At 47.3% G+C, this 19,466-nt stretch overlaps 1 protein-coding gene across 1 annotated transcript in view; it reads left to right on the top strand.

Annotated features, from left to right (window-relative positions):
* The window catches only part of RPAP3 (RNA polymerase II associated protein 3), a 63,594-nt gene that overhangs the window by 25,168 nt on the left and 18,960 nt on the right, over positions 1–19,466 (top strand). Inside the window, exons 11-13 of the mRNA XM_044277082.1 lie at positions 761–831; positions 1,616–1,729; positions 15,198–15,409. Coding sequence (XP_044133017.1) covers positions 761–831; positions 1,616–1,729; positions 15,198–15,409 — 397 coding nt within the window. The remainder of the gene's footprint in view (positions 1–760; positions 832–1,615; positions 1,730–15,197; positions 15,410–19,466) is intronic.

Here is a 19,466-nt window from a genome sequence, read left to right as displayed (position 1 = left end):
TTTGTATAGTTGAGGACTTTGCTGCAGAATATTTGCTGATCTGCAGCAAAATCCTCAGGTACAGAAGTTAAAAAAACTCAGTTTATGTGCCTGCCAATCTCCTGGCACTGCCATACTGATGTTTCCATGGCCCCCACCAGTTTCTCCTTCTGCAGTGAAGTATCATGTTAACACATGATTGCTGCAGGCTGTGATTGGCACACAAATAGGACGGCACATAATCGCTGTAAGTTGGGAAACAGAGACCAATGGGGAACTATGGTACCGTCGCCAGGGGAGTGCCATGGCATTAGCAGAGGATTATAATGCAAGAAGGGAATTCACAGCAAAACCCGGACAGCTTGATGTGGATTTGCTCAGAAGATTTCTCCACAGGTTTCATTGGACTTGCTATAGAAAATTTCTAAAACACGTGCTTCTAAAGATCGAAAAACCCTGCATTGTGCCATTTTCCCTGAAAAGCACCATAGTCTGTATTGTACCACCTTGACATCAGTGAATTAGGTTAAGGAACATGTTAACGTATTAGGCTTATTTAGGTAATTAGGCATAAAATACACAGGTATTTTTTTTTACAGTACACAGTATTTTTTTTCTTTTCATTTTCTCTCTAATTAGTCCAGAAATGTGTATCTTATGAAACTATAAAAAAAAATTGAAAAAACAAGTTGCGCTTCAGATATGTGGACCTAAACATGAAAAAAATGAGTGATGGCTAATTCCAGTGTTTCCAGTGACTATTTTTTTTCTTTTCTTCTAGATTTTGAGACTGTGTTAAAACTTGAACCTGGAAACAAGCAGGCAATATCAGAACTGTCCAGAATTTCTCAGGTATTTACAGTCATAGACTGCAATCTGGTTGCTAGTCATTGTTCTTCAAGGATGTATAATGTATGTGGAATATGAGTACTGTGGGTGGATATACAATGTAACCTCTGAAACATGTAAATGGTACTTTGCTAGACATAAAGCAGATTATGTTTATGTAGTAAGAAAGGAACGGGAACTTAGGTTACTAAAATGACAATGACCAAAACAGTGACAGGTAGCAAATGTTAATGCTGTATTACACAGCTTGATATGGCAGACAACTGCAATCGCCTGCTCATTAGTGGAGGAGACCACTGCTATTACATGCAGCAATCTCCTCCGCAACATGGGGAGGAGCGACAACATGTCAAAAGTGTTTGCTTATTCATCAGGCTGTCTTCGGCGGTATTACACTGCCAGATCATCCCTAGCGAGCATTCGTGGGAATCAGACAGTGTAGTACAGGCTTTAGGCTCTGTTCACATGCAAATTCCATCATATTTGCACTATTCGTCCCTTCAAAATCATGATCACCATTACTGAAACCTGACACACCCATTATAAGTACAGTCTATTGAGTGCCATTGATGTCTGTCATAGGACCGATCCAGCACTCTTTTATTGGTGGATGGATGGGAATTTTAAGTGGAATGCTAATAGAATTTTTATAAAAATGTTAAGTGAACTATAGAGAATGATACTTGGTATAACATGGTAATAATTAAAGAAATATTGCCTGTTGCTTGAAAATCCATCATTAAGTGTGGAGCTACATATTTATGTGCTTCTTTTTATGTTTGTGTAGGAACTTAATGAAAAAACTGTAGATGCAAATGAACAATCTGCAGACGAAAGTGAAGAACCTCATAAGAGACGTATTATAATGGCAATAAATAAACCTCCACATCTAAGATCACCTGTAAGTGCATGTATAATTATTATGTACATTTTCTATGGTAATCACTTGCAATTAAAGGGAATGTGTCTTTTAATTAAGATTTTATGTTAAAGGGTTGTCTCACTTCAGCAAATGGCATTTTTCATGTAGACAAAGTGGATACAAGGCACTTACTAATGTATTGTGATTGTGCATATTGCCTCCTTTGCTGGCTTGTAGGGATTAGCGAATTGACTTTGGCTACTTCATCCGAAGGCAATTCGCTAAAAACTTTGTTCTAATACTGTACGGAGTTCCCGCTCCATACAGTATTAGAATGTATTGCTCCAATGAGCCAAAGTTATTACTTCGTGAAGTTGCGCAAGACTTCATGTAATAACTTCAGGAATTAATTATTACTGTAAAAAACCTTGGTACCAAACTCTGGTTCAGTTCCAAAGTACCACTAGGAATCGAACCAGAGTTCAATACCAAGGTTTTTTACAGTAAAAATTCCCAGTTATTACACAAAGTCTCGCATGACTTCGCAAAGTAATAACTTTGGCTCATCAGAGCCAATACATTGTAATACTGTATGGAGCGGGAACTCCGTACAGTATTACAACAACGTTTTTAGAGAATAGACTTCGAATGTACCATCCGAAGTCGACTCGCTCACTTTTTCATCACATTATACATGGCTCATATCCAGGGATTACAGCCATCCAGCAGTGGTGGCCGTGCTTACACACTAGGAAAAACCACTGGTGTGTGTGTGTGTATATATATATATATATATATATATATATATATATATATATATATATCTAATTAATATAAATTCAAATTCCCTTCCCCATAAATAAAGATCATAGGCATCACCATGTCCCAAGATGCCTGAACTATTAAAATATAAACGTATTTATCCTATATGGTGAACACCATAAGGGAAAAGAAATCAAAATGGCTGATTCTCCGTTTTTCCATCACTTCGTCTCCCCAAAAAACTGAATAAAAAGTGATCAAAAAGGAGATTTTTGTATAACTTACCAGTTAAATCTCTTTCTCGCTCTTCCTTGGGGGACACAGACCTTGGGTATAGCTCAGCTCCCTAGGAGGCGTGACACTAAGTAAAACTGTTAAGCCCCTCCTCCATCAGCTATACCCTCAGCCTGGAGATAGAGGCTACCAGTTGCGTGTCCAAGTAGTGAAAGGAAAACAACCAATAACAGGAACAACCAACCAGCAACCCAACGGGCGCCAAACCATAACCCTGTAACCAAACACAGAAGGGTGGGTGCTGTGTCCCCCAAGGAAGAGCGAGAAAGAGATTTAACTGGTAAGTTATACAAAAATCTCCTTTTCTCGCCCATTTTCCTTGGGGGACACAGACCTTGGGACGTTCAAGAGCAGTCCAAGAAGGGAGGGACCACAAACCCAAGGCGGAACACCACCAGAGCATCAGGAAACCGCTGCCTGCAAAACCAGGCGGCCCAAAGCAGCATCCGCTGATGCATGCGTATGCACTCTATAGAACTTTGTGAAAGTGTGCAGAGAGGACCAAGTGGCTGCCTTGCACAACTGTTCAGCCGAGGCCCGATGCCTCTGCGCCCAGGAAGCACCGACTGCTCTGGTGGAATGAGCAGTGATGCCGAAAGGCGGAGCTCTGCCCTTGGCTCGATAAGCCTCAGACACCGCCAGTTTAATGAAACGGGCAATAGCCACCTTGGAGACCGCCAAACCCTTGCGCAAACCCTCCGGAACCAAAAACAGGGAGTCCGTGCGCCGAAAGGATCCGGTGACCTCCAAGTAAATCCTCAACGCCCTGACCACATCCAGACGGTGCAGTTCCCGTTCTCTGGGGTGGGAAGGAGAGGGACAGAGCGACGGAAGGACGATGTCCTCATTGATGTGAAAGGCGGAAACCACCTTTGGCAGGAAGGTCGGGACAGGCCGAAGCACAACCTTATCCTGGTGGAAGACCAGGAAAGGGTCGGAGCAAGAAAGAGCCGCTAACTCCGACACCCGTCGGAGAGACGTGATGGCCACAAGAAAGATGACCTTGCAGGACAGAAGACGAAGGGAGACTTCCCGTAAAGGCTCGAAGGGGGCGGATTGGAGCGCCGAGAGCACCACATTCAGGTCCCAGGAAGGAACTGGAGGGCGGTACGGCGGAACAGAGTGAGCCACCCCTTGTAAGAAGGTCTTAATGGGCCCTAGAGGGGCCAGGGGACGCTGGAGAAGAATAGACAGCGCCGAAATCTGTCCCTTCAGAGAACTGAGGCTCAGCCCCAGGTCCAGACCCGACTGGAGGAAGGACAGGAGTGTGGGAAGGGAGAATCGGAGAGGAGGGATGCTCCGGGACTCACAGAACCCCCCCAGATAGGACCTCCAAACCCGATAGTAGATCCTAGAGGATACAGGCTTACGAGCACGGATCATGGTGCGGATTACGTCCGCGGAGAAACCCCGTCGCGTTAAGACGGCGGTCTCAATAGCCACGCCGTCAAACGTAGCGAGCCTAAATGCTCGTGGAAGATCGGTCCCTGAGAGAGAAGGTCTTCCCTGGAGGGCAGTGGCCACGGTGCGTCTGCCAACAGCAACATTAGGTCGGCGTACCAAGACCGGCGGGGCCAATCCGGGGCGATTAAAATCGCGGGAACGCCCTCTGCCGCGATCCTCCGAAGAACCCGTGGCAGGAGGGGAAAAGGAGGAAAGACGTACAGAAGGGAGAATTCGCGCCACGGAAGGACGAGCGCGTCGGCGCCGTATGCCTTCGGGTCCCGTGCCCTGGCCAGGTATAGGGGGACCTTGTGGTTGAATTTGGAAGCCATGAGGTCCACGTCGGGGCGACCCCAGCGAAGACAAAGGGCTTCGAACACCTCTGGGTGCAGGGACCATTCTCCCGGGTCGATGGTGGATCGGCTGAGGAAATCCGCCGCCCAGTTGTCCACCCCCGGGATGTAAATCGCAGATAAGGCCGGCACGTGCGTCTCCGCCCAGAGGAGAATGAGGGTCACCTCTTGCAGCGCTGCGAGTGCCTCCCTGATGGTTTATGTATGCCACAGCCGTGGCATTGTCCGATTGGATCCGAACAGGGTGGCCCTTCAGTAGATGGGTCCAGTGTCTGAGGGACAGAAAAATCGCCCTCAGTTCCAGAATATTGATTGGAAGTCTGGACTCCGATAGAGACCAAACGCCCTGGACGGACCGGGGAGGGAAAACCCCCCCCCCACCCCCGTAAGCTGGCATCGGTGGTAATCACCAGCCAGTTCAGTGGGAGGAAGGACTTCCCCCTTAGAGGGATATGCAACCACCAGCTGAGGGAAGCCCGAGCCAGGGGAGGCAGAAGAAAGGTCCTGTCCAGACTCCCCGGTGATTTGTCCCAGGCCGACAGAATTGCCCTCTGAAAGGTGCGGGATCGGAATTGTGCGAACGGCACCGCTTCGAAACAGGCAACCATCTTTCCCAACAACCGCATGCTGGATCTGAGGGAAGGGCGGCGATGACGGAGGAGACTGTGAACCGACCCGCGAAGGGCCAGACGCTTGTCCGACGGGAGGCGGACCTCCGCCAACTCTGTATCCAGGAGCATCCCCAGGAAGATCAGCCGTCTGGAGGGGATAAGGGAAGACTTGGGGTGGTTGATAACCCAACCGAACCGCGTCAGGGTCTCCAGGGTGAGGTCCACACTGCCGGATGCCTGAGAGAAGGAGGGTGCCTTGACCAGGATGTCGTCCAAGTATGGGAGAAGAAAAACACTTCTTGAACGTAGAAGGGCCAAGACAGGGGCCAGGACCTTGGTGAACACCCGAGGAGCCGTCGCCAGACCAAAGGGAAGGGCGACGAATTGGAAGTGATCGTCCCCCACCGCGAAGCGCAGGAAGCGGTGATGACATGGAGCAACCGGAACGTGGAGGTATGCATCCTGAATGTCGATCGAAACCATGAAATCCCCTCTTTCCAGGGAGGCCACTGCGGACCTGAGAGACTCCATCCGGAATCTCTGTAGTCGGAGAAAACGGTTCAGGCGTTTTAGGTCCAAGATCGGTCGCACTGAGCCTTCCTTCTTGGGAACCACAAAGAGGTTTGAGTAGAACCCCCTGAACCTTTCCGTCGGAGGCATGGGGGCGACGACACCCTTGTCCATTAGAGAGCGAATAGCCGCGAAGAAGGCGGCCGCTCGTACGGGATCCCGCGGAGGACGGGATCGGAAGAAACGGTCTGGCGGAATGGACGCAAATTCAATCTTGTATCCGCAAGATACAATCTCGAGCGCCCATGCGTCTGAGATGTGGGCCCGCCATACGTTCCTGAACAGGAGAAGGCGGCCCCCCACCCGGGTGGGTGGGGGCGCACCTTCAGGCAGAGGGCTGCTGGCCTGTGGGAGCCCGTGCAGGCTGGGACTTGCGCCAGGTAGGTTGCGTCCGAAAAAACGGCTTCTTGCGCCTATCTTGGGCTGGGCCAGAGGAAGAAGAACTGGCCGCGGGTCTAGACCCGGTGGTCTTGCGAAAGGACCGAAACCGGGATGAACCAGCGCGACCACGGGGGGCGCCCTTTGGCCTGGACTGGGGGAGGAGAGTACTCTTCCCACCCGTGGCCTCTGATATAAGTTCGTCCAGACGGGTCCCGAACAGGCGGGAACCCGTAAATGGTAGGCCGGCCAAAGAGCGTTTGGAAGCGGCGTCCGCCGCCCAAACCTTCAGCCAGAGTTCCCTCCTGACAGAAACTGCCAGGGCAGAGGAACGGGCAATGAGGGCACCCGCATCAAGGGAGGCCTCACAGACGAATTTTCCGGCCTGAACAATTAGTTGGGCTAAGGAGCGGAGGTCCTGAACAGGGACGTCCGACCCTAACTCCCGTTCCAGTTGCAAACCCCATTCAGAGACCGCTTTACCAACCCAGGCGGAGGCAAAGACCGGTCTAAGGGCCGAACCAGAGGCAGTAAATATGGCCTTGGAGAGGGATTCCGTACGACGGTCCTCAACAGACTGGAGGGAAGATCCGTCCTGTACCGGAATAGTAGTGCTTTTGGACAGGCGAGCCACGGGAGGATCAACCTTAGGCGGGGATGTCCACGTGGTCACAGAATCCGCTGGAAAGGGATAGCAAATGTCCAGCTTTTTGGGTGTAATAAAGCGGACGTTAGGCCGGGTCCAAGCCTTGAATACCACAGAAGAAAAATCAGCGTGTATGGGAAAAACCTTGGAGGCCTGTCTGGGGCGGAGAAAGGACACGCCGGCCTGTTCGGAGCTGGGGGGGTCATCGTGTATCTGAAAGGTATCACGGATGCTAGCGATAAGATGCCCCACCGCGGACGCCAATTTGGACGGAAGCTCTGAGTCCATGTCCACGTCCGAATCCGCCAGTTCTCCCTCAGAAAGCGTATCCCTTTGAGAGGATAGACTCGACTGAGCTCGCACGCATGGCGGAGAGAGCGAAGCATCTGGAGAAGATGTGCGCTCAACCCTTGAACGTTTCTGAGTATGCCGGGCCCTGGAAGATTCGCTGGGAGGCAGGGAACCAGTGGGGGCGGCAGAAACGGTAGTCCCAGCGGGTGCGACAGGGATTGTGGCAGCCTGCGGGAGAGGCGGTCTATCCACGAGACGGCCCACTACGTGTGTAAGGCTTTCCACTGCCTGAGACAGAGACCTAGCCCAGTCAGGGGGTTCAGAGGCACCGGGGGTCGCAGCGGGAAGCGGGCCCTGCATCGGGGCCTGACATGCAAGGCAATGCGGCTCAGATTGTCCACGCGGAAAAAGTTCCTTACAGGCATGGTACCAGGGTTTGGGGGCACCCGTGGGATCTGACATGCTGAAAGGTGGTTGTACTCTAATACAGAGACCACAAAGGGTTATAGCAGCTATGACCAGGAGGGTTAGGAGAGGGTTAACTGTCCTACCAGTGCCTCAGAAGAACGTCAGGAGTAGAGATGGAGCAGATCAGCAGCAGCAGAGAGCAGCAACAGCAGTGAGCCAGCAGATAGCGCCCACAGAAGCCGAGCGATGTACACAGGAGTTTAGAGTCCCCCACCATGTCTCAGCTTCCTGTCAGGAGTGAGGAAGCGCGGGAAATCTCAGCAGAATCGCGGGGAAAACAAGCTCCGCCCCCTCCAGCGCTTGCTCCGCCCCCAACAGGACGCGCGCGTAAGCCACGCCCCCTGCTGCCGAAAATGCTCTCAGGGCTAAGAAGAAGCCAGATGCCAGAAAATAAAGGGCCCGCAGGCCCCTGGAGTGTGGCGATTTGCCCAGGTGGGTGACCCTCTGCCACCAAGTCCCCTGTTTCGCCGAGAAACAAGCTCCGCCGCGATCTGCCCATGTCGGGCATAAGCCCCGCCCCCCGATCGGAACGGAGCGGGCGGCGGCGGGAAGGGAGAGGGGGAGAGAGAATGCCGGGCTGAAGAAAGCAGCGTGGGGGGAACGGCGTGGAGGAAGGCGGCCCCCCTGCTGAGGATAACCTGAGGGGAGCTGGGGAGGGTCTGCTTGAGCGCTCAGAATAAGCGACCACGGGTGTGCAAATAGGGACGGGGTATGGGCTGGAATAGCCATCTCACCGAACGACGTCTTCACCCTCAGTTCCTTCCAGCAGGGTCGCCCCTTCAGCCACTGGCACCGCAGTGGCAGGAAGCTGGTAGAGGGGCTTGGCGTGCGGGCGACCCCCTAGCTGGCGGGATGTAGGGGAGCCATTGCTGCCCAGATCCTCCTATTGCTTCTGTGGGGGAGGCAGCAGTGCAGATAAATTGGCACTGGCGCAGCTCAACCCCGGGAGAGCAGAGAGGTCCATGCGTCTCTGGTATCCCTAGGAAAAAGTAAAATAACAAAATTAGAAAAATAAAATATCAAGGAGAAAACAGCCCTGCAGTAGCAGGGAGTGTCTTGCCTCCTTGGACACTAAGCTAAAACTGGTAGCCTCTATCTCCTATAGCTGATGGAGGAGGGGCTTAACAGTTTTACTTAGTGTCACGCCTCCTAGGGAGCTGAGCTATACCCAAGGTCTGTGTCCCCCAAGGAAAATGGGCGAGAAAAGTTATTCACTCTCCAAAATATTATTAAAAACTACAGACTGCCCTGCAAAACATGAGCCCTCACTCAACATCGTAGGCGTAAATATAAAAAGTTATTGGGGTCAGAATATGGCTATGTTTTTTCTAAGTATTAAAGCACAAGAAAATGTGCAAATGTGGTATCCCTGTAATCATACTGACCTTCAGAATGAAGGTATCAGGTTAGTTTTACCACGTAAAGACGAAACCCATAAAACCATGGCAGAATCATGTTTTTTTCCAATTCCACTCCACTCCGTTTGGAATACTTTTCAAGCTTCCCACTTCACATTGTATTCAATATTAAATGGTGCCATTAGAAAGTACAACTTGTCTCACAAAAAATAAGCCCTCATATGGCTACGTGAAAATGGAAAATAAAAACCTTATGGCTTCAGAAAGACAGGGAGTCAAAAGCAAAAACAGAAAGTCACTCTCTCCTCAAGGGGTTAATAGGAAACTGGTAATAAAAGTAGGTTATAGAATACCTTTCATTATCATGTTAAAAACCCGCTTTTGATCTTGTATAATGCTGTTAACAAGTTGGCAACATAGAAGTGAGCTTATATTACTTTCCTAGTCAGAATTACAGAAAAACCTATAGACTAGGATTGACTTCCTTTGCACATATAAACTCTCCACTAGAGGTCAGTAATGGGTAATTTAGCACAGAATTCCAGGTTTTCACCCTGTACTATGGATTTCTGAAATTCTGTGATGAAGTGTTCTTGCACTTGTTCAGTTAGCCCCCTGCTTGAATGTTTCTTTGAAACAGCTGGTTTAAATGAAGTCTAACTTAGATTATATGTTAATGCCCTAAGGAGTATTCTCATCTCAGCCATTCATGGCTAAGTTCAGAATACCCATGGAATGTGGCGACCAGCGGTGGATGGGGATACGGAAATCCCAGCAACCTCTTTTTGGCCATGCGTCTCTCCAGTATACATCCGTATACCACAAAGAAAAAGGTATGAAGTAAGATAATAGACTGAGCTACCCCATATAACAGTATCCAGTAAAGAAATCATATGTTTTATGTTTTTTGCAATGTATGCTACTGTACGGCGTCTTTCCGAGGCATCTAATAGTATACAGTCATGAGAAAAACGGGAACATTGAATTCTATGGTTTTTACTTATCAGGACGTAAAAAATGTGATCCTCAGGCCTCATGTACACGACCGTTGTTGTGTTCCGTTCCGCAAAATGGGGTTCCGTTGTCCCGTGATCCATTTCCGTTTTTGTTTCCGTGTGTCTTCCTTTTTTTTGGAGGATCACCAGACATGAAGGAAAGTATAAAAAAAAGTCTAAGTCAAGTTTGCCATGCAAATGATGAAAAAAATAGGACAGGTTATATTTTTTTGATGGACTGGAACAATGGATCACGGACGCGGATGACAAACGGTGCATTAGCCGAGTTTTCAACTGACCCATTGAAAGTCAATGGGTCCGCAGAAAAACGGAACAACGGACACGGAATGAAACAACAGTCGTGTGCATGAGGCCTTAGAAGGCCTTAAAATGAAGTAAATACAATCTCGCATGAACAACACATGACGGATTGTACCGTGTCTTTATTGATTTAACTAACACTAGGCCAAAGTGCAGAAGCTGTGTGTGCAAAATTAGGGACACCCTTACTGCTTCAAAAGGAATTGAGGGTAAGTAGCAGCTAAGTGCTGCTAATCAAATGTCCAGGATTAAGTGTGACCACCTCTATAAAAGCAGACGTTTTGGCAGTCTGCTGGTCTGGAGCACTCAGGCTTGTGTTAAAACAAGGAGAAAAGACATCAGCAATGCTCTTAGAGAATTCATTATTGCTGCCCATCAATCTGGGAAGGATTATAAGGCCATTGCAGAACAATTTAAAGTCCTGGCAAATTCATCCCGAGGTCAGACCATGCAATGCGCAGAACCTAAGAGCTACATCGAAGACACCACAGGCCTCAGCATGTTAAATGTTCAAGCCCATGACAGTACAATTAGAAAAACAATGAACAAGTATGGGTTGCCAGGAGAAAGCATCTACTTTCTAAAAAGTGGCAGCACAGCTTAAAACGATTTTTCAAGACTTAACAACTGATGACTTATCCTCAGGATAGGTCATCAGTATCTGATCGGTGGGGGTCCAACACACAGGACCCCTGCCGATCAGCTGTTTGAGAAGGTATCGGCTCTCATGTGAGTGCCGCTGCCTTCTGAGCACAGTGTCGTACATTGTATAGCGGCTATGCTTGGTATCGCGCTCAGCCCCATTCACTTCTATGGGGCTGAGCTGCACCTAGGCCGCATAACTGATGATCGTGTCGTCACTGGGCTGGGAAAAGCTGTGTGAAGGCTGCAGAGCTACTGCGAGCGCCACTGCCTTCTCAAACAACTGATCGGCGGAGATCCTGGGTGTCAGGGCCCCACTGATCAGATACTGATAATCATCAGCATTTAAAGTCTCGGAAAACCCCTTTAAATTTGCAAAGCTGCATCTGAACACACCACAAGACTTCTGGAACAATGTGTTTTGGACAGACAAGTCCAAAGTGGAAATCTTTGGTGGAAACCAAGCAGCATATCAGCAAAAACACTTCATACCAACTGTTAAGCATGATGGGTGATGATTTGGGCTTGTTTTGCAGCCACTGGCTAGGACACCAAGTTGACAGTGAACCCCTCTCTGTACCAAAGTATTATAGAGTTAAAAGTGAGGATCCAACAGCTAAAGCTTGCCGAAAACGGAGTCATGCAGCAGGACAATGCTCCCAAGCACACCTGGAAATCTGCAACAAAATGGCTGAAATAGAAAGTAATCAACATGTTAAAATGGCCCAGTCAAAGTCCAGGCCTCAACCTAATTAAGATGCTGCAGTGGGACCTTAAAGGGGTTGTCCAGCCTTTTACTGTATGATGGCCTATCCATTACTAGCAGATTCGGGTTCAACTCTGTTGCGAAAGTTTGCGCTGGAACTAAACAGGACCATTAACCTCCACCTGTAGTGGAGGAAGAGTGTTACTACAGTGCTGCTCATATTCAAGTCAGTCCTGCAGACTGTGGGTGGGCGCTCTGGTCTGACTTCAACAACATGTGTACCAGAAAACTGGCACACTGTACATCAGAAATCTACACCAGCTCCTGGCTGGAGTTGATTTCCGTTCTGGTGGATGGGCAGAAGAAGATTTAACATTTATTAAGAACCTCCTAATAAATTGGTTGGATGTTCCTCTGGCAGGGTTTTTACTGAGACTGGCATGTGAAACCCCAGCATCGGTAAATGACCCCCACTATGTTCTTGCGGCTGCCATCCTGTTCTGTAAAACGAAATGCCATACATAGGTCTTTAATCTCCGTGTGCTCTTCTGATCATAATATATACGAGAACTGATTCATCGACTGAAATCAATAAGAACTTGCTGAATGATCTTTGCTCCATAGATGTCATCATTATGTGGGTTTGGTTGATGAATCTGTAATAAATCTGCTTGTGCTGTCTGTTAGATATTAGTATCTTCTTATCTTTGTGCGGGTCCTTCTAGTGCATGTGTGGAATTTAAACCTCACCCCTAAGAAGAACCTTTTTCCAAGACTTAAATACTGATGACCTATCCTTTGGATTGGATGATTGGTGGGGGTCTGACACCCAGGACCTCCGCCGATCAGCTGTTTGAGAAGGCAGCAGCAATCGCAGTAGCGTCGCGGTCTTCTCTCAGCTTTCCCTAGGCCAGTGACATCACGTTTATCATGTGGTCTAGGCGCAGCTCAGTCCCATAGAAGTGAAAGGGGCTGAGCGTGGTACCAAGCACGGCCGCAATATGGGCACAGACCTGCTATGGTCATGTGCATCAGGCCTAAGTCTTGAAAAACCCTTTTAATGCTGATCCGAGAAAAAAAAAAAAAAATGTGGTGAAGTTTGCTGGATCTCAGAACCATTGACCTTTTATGATAAGAGAGTCAGTATGCATCCCGTAAAGTAATTGAATATGAAAGAATTGATGCAGGGAATTTCACACACAGCTTTATTAATAAAAAACAAAACAGGAAGGAGAAGCTATCGGCCTAGTTTCTATTCTTTTTTTATTCCTCTTGTGGCTTTGGCTCAAAAACTGCTTTATTCTTCAAAAAAAACTGTGTGCTAGTAACAGGTTGTCTACTAACCCCTTAAGCACAAAGAGATTTTTCCTTTTTTTTGTTTTTTAAACTCCACCTTTATAAAGCCATAACTTTTTTCCCGTTTTTATAGCCGTATGAGGTCTTGTTTTTTTGCTGGGCAAGTTGTGCTGTCTAATACAGAGAGAAACTGGAAAAAGTTCCTAATGCGGGGGAATTGTGGGGAGAAAGGCAATTCTGACATAATTTTATGGGTTTAGTTTTTACAGCTTTCTGTATACGGTAATACTGACCTGTTTGTTTAATTCTGCGCACAAAAATTAATAGAAAATAGCCGAACAGTTTATTGTAACTGTGTTTTTGGACGGTGATTCATTTGATAGATGTGTAAATATTAGCATCGGATTAATTGCAGATAGTCCCATATGTCTGATTTTTGATTGTATCAGTACTTGATATTACACATATCCGTGCATTTATATCTTGCACATTCAGTAGGGGTTTTAATCGCTGCACTGGCTGGCACTCTTACGGCGTTAATGTAGATCTACGTGGCAGAGTTTGCAGTGTACATGCGCTGTGTCCCCGTGTTGTTTAGGATGTATTCACATTAAGCCGGATATATTTTTTTTGGTTACTCACGACCACAATGTTTTCTGTGGGATTCCCCACCATTCGTGTCTCTCCTCTCTGTATCTCTCTAAGTCGGGTCTTGGTGGTTTCCAGTCGGCTTGTGATAAACTTGGCGGATCCACTCCCCGCCGTCTTAGAACGCTAGCGCGCTCCTTCAGATCCTGCCAAAGCGCCGTGTACAGCCCGATGATGTTCCGATTTGCTTTCTGTCGGCATTCACTAGACGCGTTTCGAAACAGACTTGTTCCTTCCTCCGTGGTATATGTTCAAATGAATGTTTCCAGTGGCACATATATAGTCCCAACGAATGGCTGAGGCGAGACGTGGACAGAGTTTTTTTAATTAATTAATTGGATGTTAACAAAAGAATTGTTTAAAATAATATAAACGAAGACGAGAACCATCTGAACACAGTTTGCATGCAGTTTTTATAAATCCGAGAAACAAATACTTCACTTTAATTATCTTTGAATCGCAATGTCTTATAGCATATGTTCCTGCACAGCTGCGTCTAGACATGAAATTTCTCATCTGGTTAAGTGTGTACAGAGCTTGTACTGCATTGCGGGAAGTATAAAGTACAGGCATCGACAAGTGCATGCACAGCTTTGGGGTACTGTTTGCTTGAAAATGGGTGCCCTGTCATACAGAGCACTACTACAGTTAACATTGCTAAATGTTCCTACGGAAAAAAAAAAAAGCATGGATCGCACATCCCTTTGTTATGTATTGATCTATTATTGCTTCTCAGCACAATCTACATGCTGTACCCGAGGCAGTAGTATACGTTTTGATCAAAATGCATAGGCCCACTCACCACGCACCCCCTGCTGTCAGACTAAGCCCCTTTGGCATTGGCCAGCACCAACCCACAGGCACAGCACCACTGCAGCATGTGAACAGATAGCTCACCTTTCTATCTGGTCTTAGGAACTACAAACTGAGACCTAGTAGGAGTACTAGTAATACCGCAGTACTGCGTGGTTGCCATTGTTGCTGTGCCGGTGGGTTGGTGGCTTTTTCTAGCAGCAGTGGTAGTGTTGGATTGCTGGGTCCCACCGCCTGCTGGTGCCGTGCTGTAGCGTCAATGGTCACCATGTGGTGCTGCACCAAATTAGAGTAAGTACCCACTTGTGGAGGCAACCTTGGCATCGTGAATGGGCTTATGCATTTTGATCATAACGTATACCAATGCCTCATGTACAGTATGTATATTAGAGGGTTGTGTACTTTTGCAGAGAACCATGTCAGTTGTGCTGAGAAGCAGTGATGCATAGCATGAGGTTCGATCCATGTTTTTCACCTTTTTTTGTTAGATGTTCCTGCTAAAATGCTGACTGGAGGAGAGCTGCTGACTGACAAGTGCCATCCATAGTCCTTATGTATCAGAGGGACTGTAGAAGTAGCAACCAGCAGGGGAGGGGCTGTACAGTGAGAGCATCTTAAACTGATGCATGGTATAAATGCCCATCAATAATTTTTGTTAAATTTAATTAAATCAAATTGCCACCAGCAGAATTCTGAATACAGCTCTGGGCTAATAATACCTTCTGCAATTCTCTAATACGATATACTGGAAGTAAAGCTTTGCATTTACTGGCTTGTTGGTGAGACTTTGTTAGCATTTCTAGTTGCCTGTGGCATTGGCTTTCTAATTTGCTTGTGTGTGTGTGTGTGTGTGTGTATGTATATGTGTGTATGTATGTATGTAATTGTATCTTATATTTTTGATCATTTTAGAAACCTTTGCGGAGGATGGAAATTGAAGAGACTGGAGGTGAATTACTAACTCGAGTGAATGTTTTGACTGAACCTTATGATGTCTTGGTCCAACCTGAGGATCCTGCAAAAAGTAAAGATCTGAATTCTAAAGAACCAGTTTCCACTTACCCAGAAGCCCCCAGTGCAAAGATGTTAAAAATCGAGGAAATCAGTGACACGCCAACGACTGAGTAAGCCTGCACATAAACCCTTCTGTATATGGTATCCAAGGGGTTGTCTGGGTTCTAGATATTGATGACCTATCTTTAGGATAGATGATCAATATCAAATCTGTGAGAGCCCAACACCCAGCAGTCCCACCGATCAGCTGTTTTCAGCAGCCAGTGGTAATAACACAGTGGATGGAGCCAGAAACTCTGTTCTCTGGGTGGTGGCCGTGTCTGGCTACTGCAGCTCGGCCCCCATTCACTTGAACAGCTGATAGTGGGGGTTTAGGGTGTCAGACCCCCACCGATCTCATATTGATGACCTATCCTAACGTTAGGTCATCAATATCTAAAAGGTGGCAATCCCCCTTTAATTCTTTCTGAAGTTTACTTATCTGTTATCAACCTAACCAGGATCACTAATCCAATGCTAGTAAAAAAAAGGAACAGGTTTAAAAGTGGTCATTCACATTTCAAAAATGTTAATACATCTTAGGTTGGATAAATCCAGTCACAGTGTCAGCTATAACACTGCTTATCACAAGGATGCGTTTCGGACAGTAACATACCATGGCACTGGACAGAGGTTGCACTACATTTTTTTCCGGAATAATAACAATAGTCCTCTTACCATTTTTGAGGAGTATTTTTACCCGAGGAGGAGTATTAACTTTGCAGTAATTCAAATACATAATATAAAGGCCTACACAGGCTGCGTTTGGAACCTCTGTTGCAGATTCTGTCAAAAAGACCAGAGAAAAAAGCCTTATATGTAGCATTTTTCTGTCTGGTAAAAAGACGGATCCCAAACGGAAACTGAACAGACTCCATCATAGTCGAGGGGGTCTGTTCAGCTTCTTCCCTGTCAGCTAGGCTGGGTTCACATCAAGTTTTTGCTATACATTTAATATACACACAAAAAAACGTATTTATGTTAACAGATGCCGCCATATTGTGGCATCTGTCACCATAGAATTCCATTGTAAAAAAAAAAGAAAAAGTATATGTTAGCAGAGCGGTCCCCAGACGCTGGGCCGTGGCCCAGGACCGGGCCCTGGAAGATTGTTTGCCGGGCCGCGGCAATGCAGAGGAGCGGAGATGTCAGGCGTATGCGTGCCCGAGTCGCACATCACACACAGCGGGCGGTCATACAGCAGGAAGGAAGGAGAGCGTTCCTTCCTTCCAACTGTGATCCCGGCCAGCCACTGCCACCAATGAGGAGAGAGGGGGCAGAGGAAGGGAGGGACTGTGCCACCAATGATAATTAACCAGAGGACCTTTCATGGGTCCGGACTTTAACTAAGTAGCAGGACATGTAGATCTCCCTACACTTACTATTATATCTGGGTGCCGCTCCGTTCGCCTGCTGTGGACCCCATTACATTCTCCCACGCTGTATGCTAATGACTACTATCGGAACACCAGGGAGGAGACATCAGCTTCTCTCCCTGGGCGTTCCTTCTCCCTGGCTGTAGAGCTGTCCAATCACTGCATACAGCACGGGAGACGGTAATGGGTGCCACAGCAGGCGAACGGAGCGGCGCCCAGATATAATAGTAAGTGCAGGGAGATCCCTGGGTGACGCTCTACATGTCCTGCTACTTAGTTAAAGTATGGACCCATGAAAGGTACGCTTACAGATACAGGAGGCGGGTGTGACACCTGAGGTGTTAACTGCCGCTGATCGCAGCTCCCTGTCACAGGTCGGATGTCGGCTATGTGATTCTGCCGCCCCTGCCTCCTGTATCTGTATTAAAGGTTAATTATCATTAGTGGCACAGTGCCCCCCCAGTATTAAAATATTAAAAACATTGGTGGCGCAGTGCACCCCCCCCCCCCCCCCCCCCCCCCCCCGGTATTAAAATCATTTAGTGATCCCCTCCTCCTCCACATTGGCAGTTCCCATCGGAGCCCCAGCAGTGTAATCCTGGGGCTCCCATCGGTTACCATGTCAGCCAGGACGCTACTGAAGCCCTGGCTGCCATGGTCAGCTCCCTGCTGCTGTGTGTGCTATGCACAGGGCAGCAGGGACAGTGTGAAGTCCTATTCACCCTAATAGAGCTGTATCAGGATGAATAGGAGAAGGGATTAATAGATCCCAGGTTCTAACCCCTAAGGGGGGAAATAGTTATTAAATAAAAAGTTTAAAAAAACACCAAATTATTAAGTATAAATCGCCCATTTCCCAATTTTACATATAAAATATATAAACAATAAATAAATAAACATAAACATATTACATATCGCCCCGTCTGAAAAGTCCAAACTATTAAAATATAAAAAAATAATCCTATGTGGTGAGCGCCGTAACAGAAAAAAAAAATGGATGTGGGGCAGGGTGTGGTGCATGTGGGGCAGGGTGTGGAGCATGCTCCACACCCTGCCCCACATGCACCACACCCTGCCCCGCATCCATCACACCCTGCCCCGCATGCATCACCCCCTGCCCCCCCATGCATCACCCCCTGCCCCCCCATGCATCACACCCATGCCTGGTGCATGCGGGGCAGGGTGTGGTGCATGCGGGGCAGGGTGTGATGATCACACACTACATACATCACAAACATTACACACACTGCAGTACATGCATCACAGGCTGCTGCTGTCACCTTGTTCTGTGCCTCCATCTTGATGTCTGGAAATAGTCATAGTCTTCTTGATGTCTGGGACATATCTGCTGTGGTCCTTGAGCCCTGCTCTCGTTGGTACAGCCATCACTGACTGTGTCTTTTGCACACTCCTACATTTTATTCCTGGGAGCAGCACGAGGGCAGCCGGTCGGCAGTGCATAAGAGAAGTAGAGCACACCAGGATAGACTTCAGTACAGAGATACAAAGAGAATGCTTTGCCCCCAAGTCTCTCCTCAGCCTCCGCTTCTTATTAGGATTAGAAAAAGATAAGGACGGACCATAGCTGCCAGGGCTGAAAAAGGGAAGGAACATACTGGAGTAAGTCCGAAGAATGATTCCTTCTGGTTGGCCAAAATACTCCAGTCTGACACGACTGGTCTTTCTTTACTCCACTGCAGCAATGACTTGTCTTAATGACTGTCAATCATTGGCCACAGTGGTGACATTTCAACCTCAATGATGGCACCACTTTAGCCAGTGATTTGAAAGGTAAGTACAAATTTGACATTACTATGTTAAACCATACTTACCTGATCTAAAACAGTACAGCTAGTTTCACACTAGCGCTTGTACTCCCGGCAGGGGATAACCTGCCAGATCTCTCTGCATTCCTGCATTGCCAGAAGCTACACAGTTGCCAAACTGCCCCATTATCTATAATGGGGACCAGAAGAAATCTGGCCACAGCCCAGCAAATATGTCTAGAATCCTGCTGAAAATACAAGCACTAGTGTGAATCTAGCCTAAAGGATTCCCATCTGAGACAGTTTATTCCTAGTACAGCTATCAATTATTGCAAGAAAATGTAAATATATGTAATGTACATTATATATACCTTCCTACAAAGAAAATTTAAGGGGTTTTCCAGGATTTTAATATTGATGACCTATTCTCAGGATCCACATTATCATATCATTCACATTTATTTTTACATTACTGCCTGTGAAGGCAAAATTGAGCATTTTCCCTTACCATGCAGAAAATCCACTAGTGCCACATCTAGTTAGCGGCTCTATGTTCTGATCCCCCCACCCTGTGACATCTGTATGTCTTCATTAACTGTTGAAAGGGACGTGTCCGGTGTCGGCACGGCTGCCTATGGATTTTCGGCAACATTTCAGCGCGGCTGTCCACATTAAAATTATGCGATAAAAATCGCTCCTGGCTTTCTGTGCCCCCTGCCACTAACAGTTTTTTTCCAACTGAATCAGCAGCAGGTGGGCAGAAAAAGCCAGGAGCTTATGAATATAGGACTCATCGGCATGCAATACAAGGTTTTAGTAAAGTGGCTGGGTCAAATAAAGAAAGTAGAGATCTGTCACTAGTTTATGTTTCCCTTAGGACACCATAAAACTGGCGACAGATTCTCTAATGGTCAATACTTTCTCTAACCAGCTAATATCGCCATGAATACAGCTCCCACAAAAGGATGTAACCCAGATCTTCTACC

Source organism: Bufo gargarizans, chromosome 2 (genome assembly GCF_014858855.1).
Source record: "Bufo gargarizans isolate SCDJY-AF-19 chromosome 2, ASM1485885v1, whole genome shotgun sequence".
Lineage (NCBI taxonomy): Eukaryota > Metazoa > Chordata > Amphibia > Anura > Bufonidae > Bufo > Bufo gargarizans.
This window is presented reverse-complemented; position numbering and strand designations above follow the sequence as displayed.